Below are 16,008 nucleotides of genomic sequence, written 5' to 3' on the forward strand. Positions count from 1 at the left end.
AAGCAGCTGAAAGGATTCATTAGCTACTCCCACATGGGAGCACATGCACAGCCTACAGGGCAGAAAGTAAACAGAGCAAGTTCTTCAGCACAGGAAAGGCAGAGCTACTGCACTACAGGCTGAGAGGAACTGGAAGGGTAAGGAAAGGAGCTGGTGTGCTAATTCATTTAGCTTATTTTCAATTTTATTTGAAAGCTACAGCAAGATGCTAATTTTTAGGGCAAGATGGGATGGATTGTTAAAATAAGCCAGTGCAAACTACAAATCAGAGACTCTCGAGTCTGGGGCTCGACTGGAGAAAAACAGCTCTGACTACAAACTGCAAGTGAGACTCTTTACTCCAAATATCTACCTTGCTTGCTCAGCCAGAGACAAGAGCTGCCAAATAAATCAGAGCTTGGTGTAATTCAGAGCCAATTCTTATCAACAGCAAACTGCAATTTTGATGTGCTAAACATTACTCTGAATAGTTGATCCGCTTTTTTTTTGCGAGTTACAAACAAGCTCAGCTTTAAGAGATGGAATTGTTTGCCTTCTGGTAGACAAGACAGATTAGCATTCCCTAGAAAACCCAAAATTAATACTAACAAAGATATCAAACATCAGAGCTGGCATCAGTGTAGCAATCTTTTTGAAAACAGAAAATCAGTGGTTGTGAGTTTGAATTCTAACAGCTACAGTGTAGAAAACAAGTGTACTAAGTGATACAACTGAAAAAGTCAACATGCTAATGTTTGACATGGGATGCCTTTCAGCAAGTTCATTTGATTTCCCATTTTTCAACTACAATGAACTTAAAATGGTAACAAGGTTTTAAGACTTAAGTCAGATGTTCTGTTCACAGAGTACTTCAAAGCATAACATTAAAATTTAAATTCAAATTTAGAATTGTTATTTTATGTTTCTGAAAGACAAAGCATCTAGTATCCACCTACCATGTCACTATTCCGTTCTTTCCTTATCTAGGGTTAGTTGTGCAAATGCACAGAAGAGGTGTTTTACAGACACAGCCCCCCGACCATAAATACCTGCTGCTCCAGATTCCTGGCTGTAGCTGATGGATGAAGAACGGATGGTTCTCAGGCGCAGACTCTGAGCTCTCTCCTGGCGAGCAGCATCGCAGGTCTGGTTGGGATGCCAGATTTGCTTACAGTGGTAGCAGAACTCGGTCCCGCAGCCCTCCCGCCCACACGTCAGTTTGGGGCAGCTGGCACATCCAAACGCGATCACAGCGTATCTTTAACAGCAAGAGGGGCAAGAGAGAATTTTGTTAATAAAACCAGTTCTAAGTATAGAACAAAGCTGACTAGAAAGCTGTCAGAGCAGCTGAAGCAGGTACAAAGGCAGTGGACATCAGAAGCTGACCACTTCCTTCAGGAGGTGGCCAGCACCGGTTCCTAAACTCCTCCTTCCACAACTCTATTGCCATTGCATTGGATTGAGATTGCACAGAAATACTATAATCACTGCAACACTCACTCACCTTTACTCCCTGCAGTATTCAAATACACTGTATTTAAAGCTGAATGCAATACGGTAAGGTTTACAGTCACCAAGAAATTACAGTTTAGAAGAGTGGAACAATAAACCCAAAAAAGGTGTTTAAGCAATTAGAAGTTATAGTTTCAGAAGTGTCCCAGTCACTGTGGGCATGTCTTAGATTGACCCTGCCCATGAGGGAGGATCCCTGCTAAGTGATCTGCAGTGCAACCTACAGCTGCAATGACATCTGGTTTGGCACTGCAAGACATCTTAGGATTTTACTAGTTGCCTTTTATCATGAATACCACTACTTACTTTAAACAGATGTTTGTTAACTCTTTGTATTTTAAAATGTCAAAACAACAAACCAAGTATTTTATAAATAGGATTTCAGTTTCTCAATAATTAAGGCATTTTAAAAAATCCATTTCAAATGCAAATGCAAAAATTTATAATAGTTTGAGTCTCAATGCCACCTTTACTCTGACAATACTACAGAGCAAAAAACCTCTAAGAATGTTGAGACTTACAAAACTGTGTTACACTATTTTATAATCAGACACTACATGAACAGTTCTATACAATGAGAGCTGAAGTGACAAAACTGTTCCTTCATTAGACCTGCATTTCAAAGATCATATGATAAAAACACGGTGTGTTCACACTGACAGTAAATACAAGCATATGTATATATATTTATTAATTCATGCCCATTGTAGCTTTTTTTCAATAATTTTTGTAATAGCTGTCTTTTAAATATATAATATTAACCCACTGGTATGAACATTTAAAACAGAAGTATGCTTTTATTCACATGAACAGAGTCCCTGAGTAGACTTCAACAGATTTATAAATGCAATAAAACTTAAGTTTCTGTCTGTTCAAATGAAGGTAATTTTATTTAAAAAGACTGTTTATTTTTACCCCCGTCTATTTTACAGCAGTTGCATAAGTTAACTCAAAATATTCTTCATTAGTAATGATACTTAAAAAATATTCCTACTTACAAGTCTATCTTAAAATTTAGCTATTTTTAAGTAGCTAGATCTGAAACTCTGCAAAGTTCATGCAAATCCTGTCCCTTCCATTATTGTTTTAAAACAGCATATTTGATGTTCCTCCCTAGGAAATCTTGCAAACAAACAGGACTTTCAATATTTAACTTAGAGATTATCCAGTTACAAATGAGACACATGCCTGTGTGTTTACAAATATTTCTTGCTTTCCAAGTAGAGATTTATTTCAATAATTGCTAGACTCTTCTATATTGCTGCCAAGTTAATCAGCTTCATTTTCCCCACTTTCTGCAAACTGAAGAGATAATTGCTTTGCATGTAACACAAAGAGACTCTGATCCAAACACTTCAACATACAGGGACACAAAAAAATCTCAAGTCTAAGACACAGAATAAAGTATCAATTTATATCCTGCAACCTTCCTATCACTAATAAAGCATGGGCACATCCCTGAAAGCACTCCCTAACTGGGACTGATGCATCTGGCACACCTTTAGAAAGTAACTTTCTACACCAGAGCAAATCTCAGTTCAAACTGGATTACAGGTTTAATTTTAACATTTGCATTCTTTCTAAAGGGGATGTGAAGGCCAAAAGTCCTTGTTTAGGGTGAGAGAAGGGACAACCAACCAAACTCAAAGTAATACCCAGTAAAACAAAAACCAGAGGCAGTGAGCCATTAATTGAAGGCTGCACAGTGAAAAGATGGTTGAAGATTTTGTACTCTTGCATGATCTGCTTTTTGCCTGATAAAAGTATGAAAATTTAGGAATTGCTGCTCTCTTCTGATCATGTCAGCAATACAATCTCAGAGCAAAACTATTAAATAATTCAAACAGAAGAAAAGACAGCACTCATTTGGAATACTGATTCAGTGATGCTTGTTAAAGTTACACTGGAGAACTGGTATAAAAAACAGAATATAAAGATATTGGTCTAGGAGAAAGCTCATGAGGTTTTGTACCAGTGCTCCTTCCCCAGGGAAGGATCACCTGTATGACAGTGTCTCCTATCCAAGCCACTGCTGGTAGGTTACAGCTGGCCCAGACTTTCACAGTGCTTCAGGTAACAACCATGATCAGGATGCATTTGAGCTTGCAACAGAAGCTCTGGATGAAGCAGCCCAAGGCAGAGCTGCAGCAGCAGAGCTTCTCCTCCAAACTGATCTGCAGTTCTCCTGTGCAGAGGACAAGAAGTTCTCCACTGGGACAGAAGCAAGAGCAGTACACTTGGTACTGTAGATAACTTTGTTTCAAGATCTGTTTGGTTCCTGTTTTGCTGACCCTAGGACTTGTTTTTACCCAAATAGAGTTGAAACAGAGAGGAAAAAGAATTATATAGTTCTTAACCATTAATTGTTGTTTCCTTAGAACCCAGGAGACCAATGATGCAAAAAACCTCCTATGTTTTAACAGACTGATCTAGTTTCCCTCAATTTTTTCATTTCAGGGATCAAACTTTTTATAATTATTTGCTCTTTATCTGGTCCAGATTGTTGACTTAGTGTGATGCCCAAACCCTGAAATAATATTACATGGGATGTTTGATCAATGCTGAGAAGAGCTGAAGTACTGTTGTGCACCATCCATTTTTTACATATTTGTGCAGTAATTTTTTCCTACCAAAACGCTCAAATTCACACCAATTTCCTGTTTATTACAGTACTTGTTTCTAATCTTAAAGTCAACTTCAGGAAATTGTGCTACCCTCTGAAGTTATTGCACCTCTCCTACTTTGGGATTAATTGCAAATTTAGCAAATGCATTCCATCCAGCTCTTTCATGAAATATTTGATTCATGCTAAAAGATCATAAACCTAATGCATTCTGCCAGTACTACACTTCAAAAACTGTTCAGAAAAAGAAATAAACCCCAGCTTTAACTGCATATTGTACAATTGGATTAGCTGCCAAAGCAATTAGAAACTGTGACTACTGTTGCACCACATAATTATTAAAGCAAACGTCCGCTGATCTGCAGTTTGTGTGCACTGAATGTCATGCATCATCCCTGAGCAGCGTTTGTTAGCAAAGGCTCTTCTGTGGAAGTCTGAGTAGTGTTTGCTTCCTTAAAGCTTACACCTGTACAGTTCCTTCATTCATCTTCCTGCTAAGCTCCACCACAACATCAAATCCCCATTATTACTTTCCACACCACTCCCACTTCTCCTTCCTGCCTCCCTGTGTGTGCTTTCCCTCAGCTGGGCACATACGGACTTGTCAGACAGTGCTGTGGTGGCTGCCTGAAAGCCAAATTTCAATTTTTAACTGGAGCATTCATACACAGGTATTACTCTTGCTGGAGGCACTACGGATGGATCTTTCTGTTGTTCAAGTAGTATGCATGCCCTTTCCCCTAAGCTACTAAGATTAACTTTTGCTGAATTCTCAATCCCTGCTGCCCAACAGATCTAAGGGTTCTGAAGGTTTCAAAACAATCAGGAGAAGGATGGGGAAAAGACAAAACATGATTGCGGGAGCCCTTGTTTGTTTAGGATGATAACCAGAAACAGCGATCCTCCTGAGAAGGACGCAAGTAGTCAACTTTACTCCACTTTAAACTAGCAATGAGAATTCAGTGAGGAGGCACTATCTGTGCATTAAAAGCAGAATTCACCTATCACTGTGAAGCACTTCCCTGCCACTTCAAGTATAAGGAAAAATCATGGTATCACAAGTACAACATAAAGTTGCCCGTGCAGTACCAGTTTGTTCCCTTCACACAGACATTGGCAGAGTTTATCTGCCTGGCAATATAATGCATTTTTCACGGGACTCCTCTCCCAGAGTACGGATCATGCAACAAGCAGCTCTGGAGCAATGATTTAAACACTTGCACACTAATGCATTGCTGTGGTCCCACATGACTGCATGGAACCTTAACTTTGCTCTGAACACCCACTTTTTATTTTTATGATGGTGTTATCCATAGCAATTATCATCACAGTTTCTAACCACTGAAGATACTTAGGAGGGTTTTTTTTTAAACAGATAAGAAAATTGATGCATAAAAACCAAAACAGGTTAAACAAACCTGCCTTAGTCTACTTAATCAAGTACTAAAAAACTATCTGAACCAGTGAAACACGGTATAATAGAAAATATTTTAACAGGTCTTAAATGCTTCTCTTCAGCTTGAATAATAACTGTTTGTAACCCAAAAACTCAAGGCAAAGCATGCTTCTGTCTATCAAATAATACCTTCTAGTAGTTGTTTTATTTTGCAGTATCAAAATATTAAAGAGTAAACTGTACTGGCTTTGTCCATATGACTTTGTTACAAGCTCATGCAACCAAAACATCCCCAAGTTATTTTTCCTTCTGTCCTAAAACTATGCCACAGCAATGCCATCCACTTTGGACCAGATATGAAACTATCACCTTTCCAGTCCCTGCTCTTGACTTGTGTTAGCAAATTCTGTTTCTTTCAAAGTATGAAAGCAAAATTGTATTTTAAATAAGTCCTAAACATTAAGCTCTTGGTTGTTAATATTGGAGTATTTAATCTACCTAACAGTCAATCCTATCTTGCTTGTTCTCCTGCAACATTCTTCCTCTTCTTCATTCTTCTTATTGCTCGTCTGTGAGGCTTTGAAACAGAGCTGTCAGCCTCTGAGTTTTTAGTGTGCATTGCACATCTGGATTGCAGTCATGCCTATAATCTTTAGAGCAGTATGATAACACAAACAATCTCGAAAAAAGCAGCTTGCTGAAGAATGGCATTATGAGACACCAGCAGCACAAAAGCATGATGAGCTGCTGCTCAGTAGTATTCAGCCTACTTAGAATTCAGCATGGTTTCAGAACTGTTTAAAGTATTAAAGCAAAGTCAAAACATTACGTTTCCCAGATAATAAGCAGGAACAAGCTGATTATCTTACAGAATCTTATCAGAATCCTGCTGACAGGCAACAAGTGCTGTCTGAATCAGCCACAAGATGGAAGATATCTGAAGCAGGAGAGGCCTTTTAATTCAAAGAAAAGCTTAAATCATTTTGCACAGTTAAAAAGCCAAATTACCCACTGTGCTTCAACAAATTAAGTTAAATGACAGTCACCAATTTTTCAATTCTCTTCAGTTTGAGCTTTGTACCATTACCTTGGCAGTGCAACATCGAGATTTCTTTTGCTTGCTGTAAATAAATGGCAGGCATCTACCAATAAGAGTTGCTTGACATTGCTGGAATTCCCTCTGTGCAGAAAAAAAAGAAAAACCTACTCGAGAAAGCATTTTATTTGGGAAGGTGGTTGTGGCTTGCACTGTTCTTATCGTTGCTTTCATTTTAATTTATTTTGATTTCTTTTTGATGTCTTTTTTCTTATTAAAGAGAATTCTACCTGCTACCTACTTGTACAACAGTAACATCACCCTAAATAAACCAAGTGACTTTTCAAAAATCATAATGCTATGAAAATTATGTATTGACACTGTGACTATAGGAAAAATACATACCCACAATCTGGAGCTGGGCACCACCTACAATCAGGATCCGCAACCAGCCATCGCCTAAGCATAAACTCTTCATACTTTTCCATCAAGATGTCATCATTTAATATCAAACGAATATCATGAGGATTAAAGCGTTCTGAGCATTCTGGGCAGCTAATATTAACTCTGCTCTCAGAGATCTCTATCCGCAGATACTGACGCAAGCAATCCACACAAGATCTATGGTGACAAGTCATTATCTCCGGGAACCTGTCCTTGGAGTGCCGCAGAAGGCACAAGGGGCATTCCATGAAGTCTCCACTTGGTTTGTTGCTAGAGGTTGTTCCGTTATCAGAAGAGGTACACGTGGAGAAAATAGAGTTCTTGTCTGTACACATTTCTGAATGAATACTTTCAATACTTGCAATTCCATCAACACCTCCATTTAAATCCCTAGACTTGCGTTTCGTGTCTTTTTTTCTCCGAAAAAGTGAGCCCAACGAAATTCTTCTTTTCTTTGGTGCCTTTTTAACTGATGGCAAGCTCACAGAGGAAGCAGAAGACTGGAGGTCCCGATCAGAGCCCATTTGCCGATGTAAACTCATGTCTAGGTCACTCATCAGAAAGGGGTTAAATTTCATATACAATCCTAATCATTTTTAAGGATCAAATAGAGGCAGAGGATACAGGCATATTATTATGTAATCCAGTTGGAGAGTCTTCATGCAGAAAATTCACATGTATCTGCTTCCAGCAAATTCTTCAGAAGAATTCCCTGAATTAGGAGAGATGAAATAAAAGCAGGATTAGAATCACAACTATCTCTATTGGTTCTGAAAGGTCACAGCACTCTAGTGACCTGTTATTCCTATTACTACCATCTTTTCCTCACCATCTGACCCAATACCTCTTCCTGTCAGCTTTTTCTAGCCTTTACATCCTTCTTATCTTAACAAGACTGATATTTCCTTCTGGTCAAGGACTATCTTTGTTACACTTAATCAGTGCAGAGAAAGGCATCTGCACTCCCCTGCTCCCCCAAGGGAAGCAGGGTGTGTGCATGTGTCTATACATGTGTAGAAATTATCAAAACCCAAGGTGACAATTAAGTAAACAAGCAAGCTCTTCTATAAAGCTTAGCAACAGGCTTACAGCATTGGAAACTTTTCTGTTTTCTCTACCTTACATTTTCTGCACATGTGATAAGGTCAAGTACAAATCTGATACAGTTAATTAAAAGAAAGATTTCTCAGTTTTTTGAACCATTCAGACTGACAGCAGAAATTAAATCACTGCAGCTAAACAATTCAAGATATTCTCAAAATCTGAGGGTTCTCAGAGAAGTATGCATATTTATAGCATAAGGTATGTGAATATTTCAGGGAGCAGAGCTGCAGAGTGACAGCCAACACTGCTTGATTATATAGAAGCTGAAGGGCACGGCAAAGACTACAAGTTAAGGTGACAACATTTGAATTTTTTATCAGATGTATTTCTGTAAGGGAAAAAAAAAAAAGCCCCCAAACCAGATTCTCTTCACATACCAAGCTTCAGTTATTACCTATGTATAAGATGACACCAAGGATTTCCTTCTGTTTTCTGCTGCTTAAATGACTGCACAGTGAGAAAAGAGACAAAGAAGGAACTCTTCCTACTTCCCTCTGACAGAGGAAAAAGCAGCAGATCATCTCCAACCAAAACCACTAAGTTCTCCCCGAACACGCAACTATTCCTACTTCTTGGAAGCTTGACGGTACAAGAGGAATTTTTTTAACTTTTGGTGAACTGCATCTGTAACAGAAGAATGAGAAGGCATTTCTTATGTGACACCAGTGTTGCAAATCTACATGCAAAGCTAATGCCATGCAAAGCTACTGCCATGCTTTCTGTCCTCAGTGTTTCCCAACTGACCCCCCCAGAAAGGTGTAAATGGGTTTCTATGACCTTACCAAAAGATAAAATCTGAAACTGGATACTAAAACTAAGTCCAAAGGTAGGAACAAAGGAATGCAGAGATTAATGCCTCTGTTTACAAGAGCTAAGCAGTCTGCAGAGCCCTTAGAGACCGGCACAAATCCAAACACGTGCTGAGTCTCCGGAAGGGATCACTGAGCTGCGTGGGTCAAGACAGGGAAGTTTCAGGGGACGGCTCACCAGCAGCGGAAACAGGAATCCCGCTCCAAAGAGGAAACACAGAAATAGCCCACAGGCTCTCTGTCTCACATGCAGAGCAGTGCATGCAGCAGAGCCTTCTGCACACCACCACGGGCTGTGTATTTTATATATATATATAAAATATAGTGTACACTAAGTGTGTACCAGCAGGCAGCCAAGATAGCACCACGCAGTTTCACCACCACCCAGTACGGCAGTGCTGCACATGAATACTACCTTCCTCGAGTGTGACAATTAAAGACAAGAGAAAAAAGAAAAAAAAAACCCCAACCCCAGACAAAAACCCCTACCAAAAAACATGTACATCTCCTGATTTGATAAAAAGATGTCTTACATTCTGAGCCCCTGGAGTTTTTTAGAACTAAAAAGCCACCGTATTCTATTTTTCAAGCGCCGAATTATTACTGCTTTCTTCTTTTTTTTCTCTACTAAAGGAAAATCTTACCACTGTGAACATATTTAAAAAAATAATCGTAGCTTACTCTCAGAGTCCAAAATAAAGAGTATAAATACTTCAAGAACATAACATACTCTTCCTTCCCTCCTAAGGGAACATTTTTAGTCAAAAAAACCTATCTTGGATGCTTTACCTGCTCCTGTTCCCAAAACAAACTTAATAATTTTGCAGCCGCTGTTTCTCATTAAATGAACTAAAACATTCCCTGATATTAAAAAAAAAAAAAACAACAACAAACCCAAAAAAACCCGCTTTCACAGAAGATGTTCTTCTCTCCAGGATCTTGGTATTATGTTATATCATAGACACAACTGGTAGACCATGTCTGAAATATACTACAGATACAGTCCATTGCTGACAAGTAAATTTGTATGTTCAGAAGTGCAAGAATAACCTTAAAAGCATTTTTATAACTGGATAATTACTAACACTGGTATGTTCACACAGATACCATGAGGGCAGTGGAAAGTGCCAACTTCCTAAATCAGGAGAGTTCATGAACAAAATGAACAGCAAGCAAAGCATTCATTTCAGGGAAAAAGTCTGTTGCTGTTTGTTTTGGGGGGTTTTTTTGTGGTTTTGTTTGTTTTTAAAAATAAAACAGAAAAAGGTAGGAAGTAAACACAGTAACACAGCCAAGTGTATGACTACAAGCCTTCCCCTCCTCCCTTTCTCTGGAGAGGAAAGAATGTGTTATTACAGCATTTCTGCCAGTTCCAACAGATGTACAAAATCAAGAAATAGCAGTTCTGGTGATGAACCAGTTGTACTTTTTTTTCTTTTTAAATAAACAAAGATTCTCCCATGATGTGAAAAAAGAGACCAGTATATCCCATAGTTCTCTCTGCATAATGGGATCAGATAAGCAGTCTCTCTAAAAGGGCAAATTGCTCTTCTACGGAAAACAGTTAAACTTTGACAGGATTTTTGAAAAGAAAAGTTGCCAGTTATTTCAGACAATTATTGATTATGCTCTTTAGATTTAAATACATAGAACCAGTTTCAAAAGCCAGGCTCATCCTTATATAGTAATTTTGGACTGACATGCTAGTGACGTTCAAAGATGACTTTGCTGAAGTGAAAAGATTCAGCAGATGATTTATTAGAGGAAAAAATGAAGACAAATGTTACAATGCTAATAATGATCAGAGCTGCACAAAATCATGAAAGCTTTACTAGTGCAATCTGGAGCACTGGCCGGTTCTCATGTTGCCCAACCCAACACAGCATCTGCATGTTTCTGCTGACAAAATAAGTAAAAAAATGCTTGATTTTGTACAGCCAGAGAACAAAATGCCCGCATTATTCCAGTAACAACGAGACCACATGAAGGGGATATGCTGTGTGCAAACTGAAGCTCTGAAATCCAACTACTTGAAATGAGCTGAGACACACAAACTATGGTAGTAATAAACAATCTGATTTTGAGGCAACACACATTACAAGTTTGCATTACTCTCACTGACCAGTATGAACTCTGTCAACACACAAAAGAAACTAATATGGGCAACAGCAAAGGGACAGAAAAAACAGTGCAACAATAAACAATCTGATTTTGAGGCAACATACATTACAAGTTTTGCATTACTCTCACTGACCAGTACGAACTCTGTCAACACACAAAAGAAACTAATATGGGCAACAGCAAAGGGACAGAAAAAACAGTGCAAATCCTAAAACTTTTAAGTTCACCACTGTTTTCAGCATTTCCTCAAAAGCACTTACCAACTACAGAAAAACCATATTTCTGGCTCCCCGCCATGCCCAAAACCCTACCACAAATCCGAATTCCAGCCGTGCTTTGCATTCTGCTCGTGCCACAGACTTACCACAAAACACCAGTTGCCACAGCACAAACACACCTTGTCATCTGAAGATGCATAAAGGACATTTAGAGTGGCACCTACCTGAAGCTCAGTACTAAGCTGGTATCTGCTCCTTCTGCAACCCTGCCTAAACTATTTGCTAGGGAAACCTAATAAGCATCCAGCTAAATGCCTTCAATAGTTCTTTTTGACCACGCTCCTTTAAGTAAATGCTATTGGTGACCATATAATGGAGGGGGAGGGAAAGGAATTGGGAATAATCTTGCCAAGGGAGAAGATTTCAGCTAAAGAAATGACTGGGGTGATGAGTATCTTCTAATATGGTTCTCCACGGCACAATCTTTGCTTTTCTCATCAATTTCAAAACGCTTCGGAAATGCCCTAAGTGCAGCTGAGAATAACTCTGCTGATTTTGCAAAAAAAGAGTGACAAACGCCTACCTCCATAAGCCCAGCTGCTGGGGGAGATTACTCCCTCATGCTCCTAACCGCCCTCCAAACACACCAGAGGCACAAACTCAGCATGCTGCCTACTCTTCCATTACATGCCCAATCTGGGGCAAAAAGTCTGCCATCAGGACAGCTTCACACAAACAGCTTCACACTTTGTTTGCAAAACAAAGGCAGGCTTAAACATCAGTGCAGAAAAGGAGAGAACCCACCATAAACATAGATGTAACTACATCCTCACTAAAACACCCGCAATAATCCCTCATATAATTGGTACTTAAATAGCAAATCTAGACTTCTGCTCCAAACAAACTCTCTTCATCTTAGGCATTTGCTCCTCCAACGATTTAACCAGCGCCAGCTCTGTTAGCATACTGAAAGCTACTTCTTGATTAAAACTGACTCTTAATAGCTTCCTTTCTGACAACTGCAATTCCCAACATCTGTACTCTCTAGCTGATTTCTGAAATGCACTGATCCAGCTTAAAGAGAGCTGTAAAAAGGAAAAAAACCCCAAAGCTTCAGAGCCTGAATTTCAACCACCATCCCAGATAATTTCTGCTTCCCTCTTCCAGTAAGCATCTCCTACCAATCACACAGAATTCTAAAGTTTCTACGCTGTGATGTTCTTAACATAGAGGTATCACTAATCATCTAAAAGAGGCATCAAAAACAAATTTTCCTTTTCATTTAATCCATGGTCTAAGAACTATAAACATAGTGGAATAAAATGTAAAACAAAAATATTTAAGAGCTGAAGTTACTCAATTAAATACCAACACACAGGTAATGAAATGGCAAACGAGTACCTGATTTCAATGGCCATTCTTTAAATGTCAGCTCATTCCACAGCAGTGTTTAAAACTGGGGGAAAAATACAAACACTTTTGCCTGAAAATTTCTAAAAGAGCACATCCCTGCTCGCTTTACACATGCCTCAGGTTCAAGTATACATCTGGCATTGCTGAGTTAAAAGAGTGATGAACAGCCTGGAAAAGTTTAACATCTTAGACAAGGTTAAATTTCGACATCTATGTGCTTCTGCAACACTCCGTCCCATTAAAAACATCTCACCATAGTCATGTCAACGCACATGGTGTCAGGGCATGTTAGGACTGTTACTTGGTTTTATTACAGATTATTTAGTACAAGCAGAACCAACACTTTGCAACTTGGAAGAAAACAAATGGAAATTATGTTGAAACAAAAAAGGTTCTGGCAGAACCTTTACATGCACTAAGATGAAAAATAAAATCCTTTAATGGTAACATAATGCAGCATATTGTGTTAGGCAAATGCACATTGTGCAGGTGACATGCTTAACTGCAACAACTAGCAGAATATCTTTATGACTCCTTCAGTATATTTCCCTTCATATTCTAAGATCAAGAATAGCAACATTTTCCATGTAGCGTTTCAAAGACTGTAAAGACACTTCGACTTAATTTGTGTGGCATTTTTGATTGTCTTCTAATTTTGATTTCTAATAAAAGGTGAAATAAAAGGTTGATAGTATTTAGACTAAATTGAACAGTTAATTCTTCAAAAGAAAGTTAACAAATTTGTATCAGAAGATTTCTCAAGCTTTTAACACAAACTCAGACATACAGATACTTATTAAACATTTACAGTGATTTGTTGCAGTATGACATACAGGATGCAAAAAAAGCCATCAAAGCCTCTTAAATAATTCATTTAAATCAAACTGAACTGTGTAAAACTACTTTAAATATATGCTCATGTAAATTTTACTTCATTATGACTTTTCTCCTTCAAAAAAGAGCACCAATATGGTAATGTACATGCTATGGAAGTCTTACCTTTCAGACACTTTCACAGGAAGGTATCTTTTACTTTCTGTTTTAATTTGTTCTAAGAGCTATGTATCTGAATGCTTTTCTTATAGCACGAAGAACATTTATTACAAAAGTTACTGGAGTTGCTCCTACTAGTAGTAAATCCTTTCCAAAGTGAAAATCACTTGATCATTTAGTTAATTGCATCTCATTTCTTTATGCTTACAATGGACTGTTGATAGCTGCAGAGGCCATTATTCCAAAAACAGAATTCCCAAATTCACAACTAACTCAAGTTTTTCAAAACCTTTAGAAATCTGCCATGTCAAGACTTAAACTTCACATATCATCTTTAAATGCCAGAAAAACACCTGCAGTGACATAATATCACTTCTTTAATTTATGTAAATCCAAAAGACTGGGAGCAGAGCTCCTAGCAAGTACTATACGAAGCACTCACTCACTAATTGGGAGCTCACAGTGGGCTCAGTGAAGATGCTGACAAGATCTGGGACATGCCCATATCAGCACAGTAAACAGAATAGGGCAGGGCCCTTTCCTCTAATTTGAGAGGAAGTCAAACCCTCTGGAATAAGCCCGCTTGGTACATGTAGACCATTAGACAAGTGCCAAGTGAGGAACAAGGCGTCTTCCAGGAGCAACAGGAGTTGCTGTAACAAAGGGAAGTTTCTACAATGCAGTCATTTTACTTTAGAGAAAGTCTTCTAATAATTAGTCTCTCCTGACTTCTTAAGGGGAGATTTAGGTTAGATGTTAGGAAGAAATTCTTTGCTCAGAGCATAGCGAGGCACTGGCACAGGTTTCCCAGAACAGCTATGGAAGCCCCACTCCTGGAAGTGCTCTGGGCCAGGCTGGACAGAACCCTGATCAGCCTCATCTAGTGGGTGGTATCCCTGGTTGGAACAAGAAAACCCCTGATATTCCTGGATACTATTATACAAAATTAAGAGAAAAGCATTTGCGAGGCAGAGATTAAATTATCTCTACTGCACTATTACCATGTCTCAGTTTGTTCTGACTGTGCTTTATTTTTCCTTATGGTCCTGTGTCAATTATCTGGAAATTCTATTTTCACTTACAGAACAAAGCAATATTGTTTGTGAAACAATGACACAAACAGACTGACTATGAAGCCACTTGGGCTCAAGGACTGAGAGTCAGACTGACTTGGCATGAAAATCAAAAGATTGACAGTATTTAAAATACAGAGAAGCCTACAGAACTGTCAAAAGTGAACTGATATACAATGTTCTGTTTTAAAATTCACAATAGTATGTAGCACATGACAAACTAACCCTGACAGCTAGAAAAATCTTCAACAGCTTATTAAAAAAAAGAAAAAAGTTATGCTTCTTCCTTAGAAATTTATGAGCAATACATCCTGTATCATGTGTCCATGACAGCTGCTATTAGGAAAGGAAGTCTCGCAAGCTGCTCAGCTCATTCTGAAAGTCTCTGAACAAATGATTGGCAAAACTGTTCCTCTTGCAGATAATGCCTGTAAAGAAGACAGTACACCCGAAGTGCCTCCCTCAGTCTGATGGCAAAAGGGAAAGAATTCCTTAAATTCTAAAAACATTAATTTTCCAAGCCAGCAGCATTAAATCTGGGTATATTGTGTGCAGTGGTCAACCAAAGCTAAGAACTCAGCGGAGAGATGCTTTCTATTTGTGCATCTGCAGGCCTGTGTCTGTTGCAAATAAGACTATTTGCAATTTTCCCTTATCTAACTCAGCAGAGCAATCTTAGTTCAACCATGCATTTGCTTGCGTGTCAAAAGCTTCTCCTGTGCACTGTGGTGCCTTCTGCGAACAAATGTACACCAAACTCTGCCAAGAGGAAACCAAAGTCTTGGAAACACTGCAGGGAAAAAGCCACAAGAAAACCAAGAAGGAAGCAAAACAAAAATCACCAAAATGTTTAACTATTTTAATCATTAAAATCCTCACACTATATGCTTTTCTTGCAAAAGTAACTGGAATGTGAAAAACAAAAATCACCAAAACATTTAACTATTTTAATCCTTTAATCATTAAAATCCTCACACTATATGCTTTTCTTGCAAAAGTAACTGGAATGTGTTCTCTTAGTGCAACGATGGGCATGTATGTTCACTCCTGAATATTGTGGAGAGATAAATTTTTATGTATCTGTATCTATATATAGATATATAAGTATTGTTCTAAAATATTTTACTAGCTAGTGGTCTGAAAAGTGAAAGCAACACTAATGGATTTAAAAACTGCACAAGCTGTGTCTGCTATGTACCAAAAAAAGATACTTAACCTAACTGTATTAATACTTTCATTCCTGCAGTTGCTTTTTATTCTACACTATACATTGCAAAATTATCAGAG

General features: G+C 38.4%; 1 protein-coding gene across 3 annotated transcripts in view; it reads right to left on the minus strand.

The window, feature by feature from the left end:
• The window catches only part of RNF19A (ring finger protein 19A, RBR E3 ubiquitin protein ligase), a 57,425-nt gene that overhangs the window by 13,569 nt on the left and 27,848 nt on the right, over window positions 1-16,008 (minus strand). For 2 of the 3 annotated variants that reach the window (XM_041470785.1, XM_041470787.1), the window contains exons 3-4: window positions 6,952-7,702; window positions 1,029-1,237 (exon numbers count right to left, since the gene is read on the minus strand). In XM_041470785.1, coding sequence (XP_041326719.1) covers window positions 1,029-1,237; window positions 6,952-7,568 — 826 coding nt within the window. In that variant the 5' untranslated portion in view covers window positions 7,569-7,702. Of the gene's footprint in view, window positions 1-1,028; window positions 1,238-6,951; window positions 7,703-8,488; window positions 8,719-16,008 lie in introns of all 3 variants that reach the window. The other variant, XM_041470786.1, reaches the window with a different exon arrangement.

The sequence above is a fragment of the Pyrgilauda ruficollis genome, unplaced genomic scaffold (assembly GCF_017590135.1).
Source record: "Pyrgilauda ruficollis isolate IOZ18807 unplaced genomic scaffold, ASM1759013v1 scaffold25, whole genome shotgun sequence".
Taxonomy (NCBI): Eukaryota; Metazoa; Chordata; class Aves; order Passeriformes; family Passeridae; genus Pyrgilauda; species Pyrgilauda ruficollis.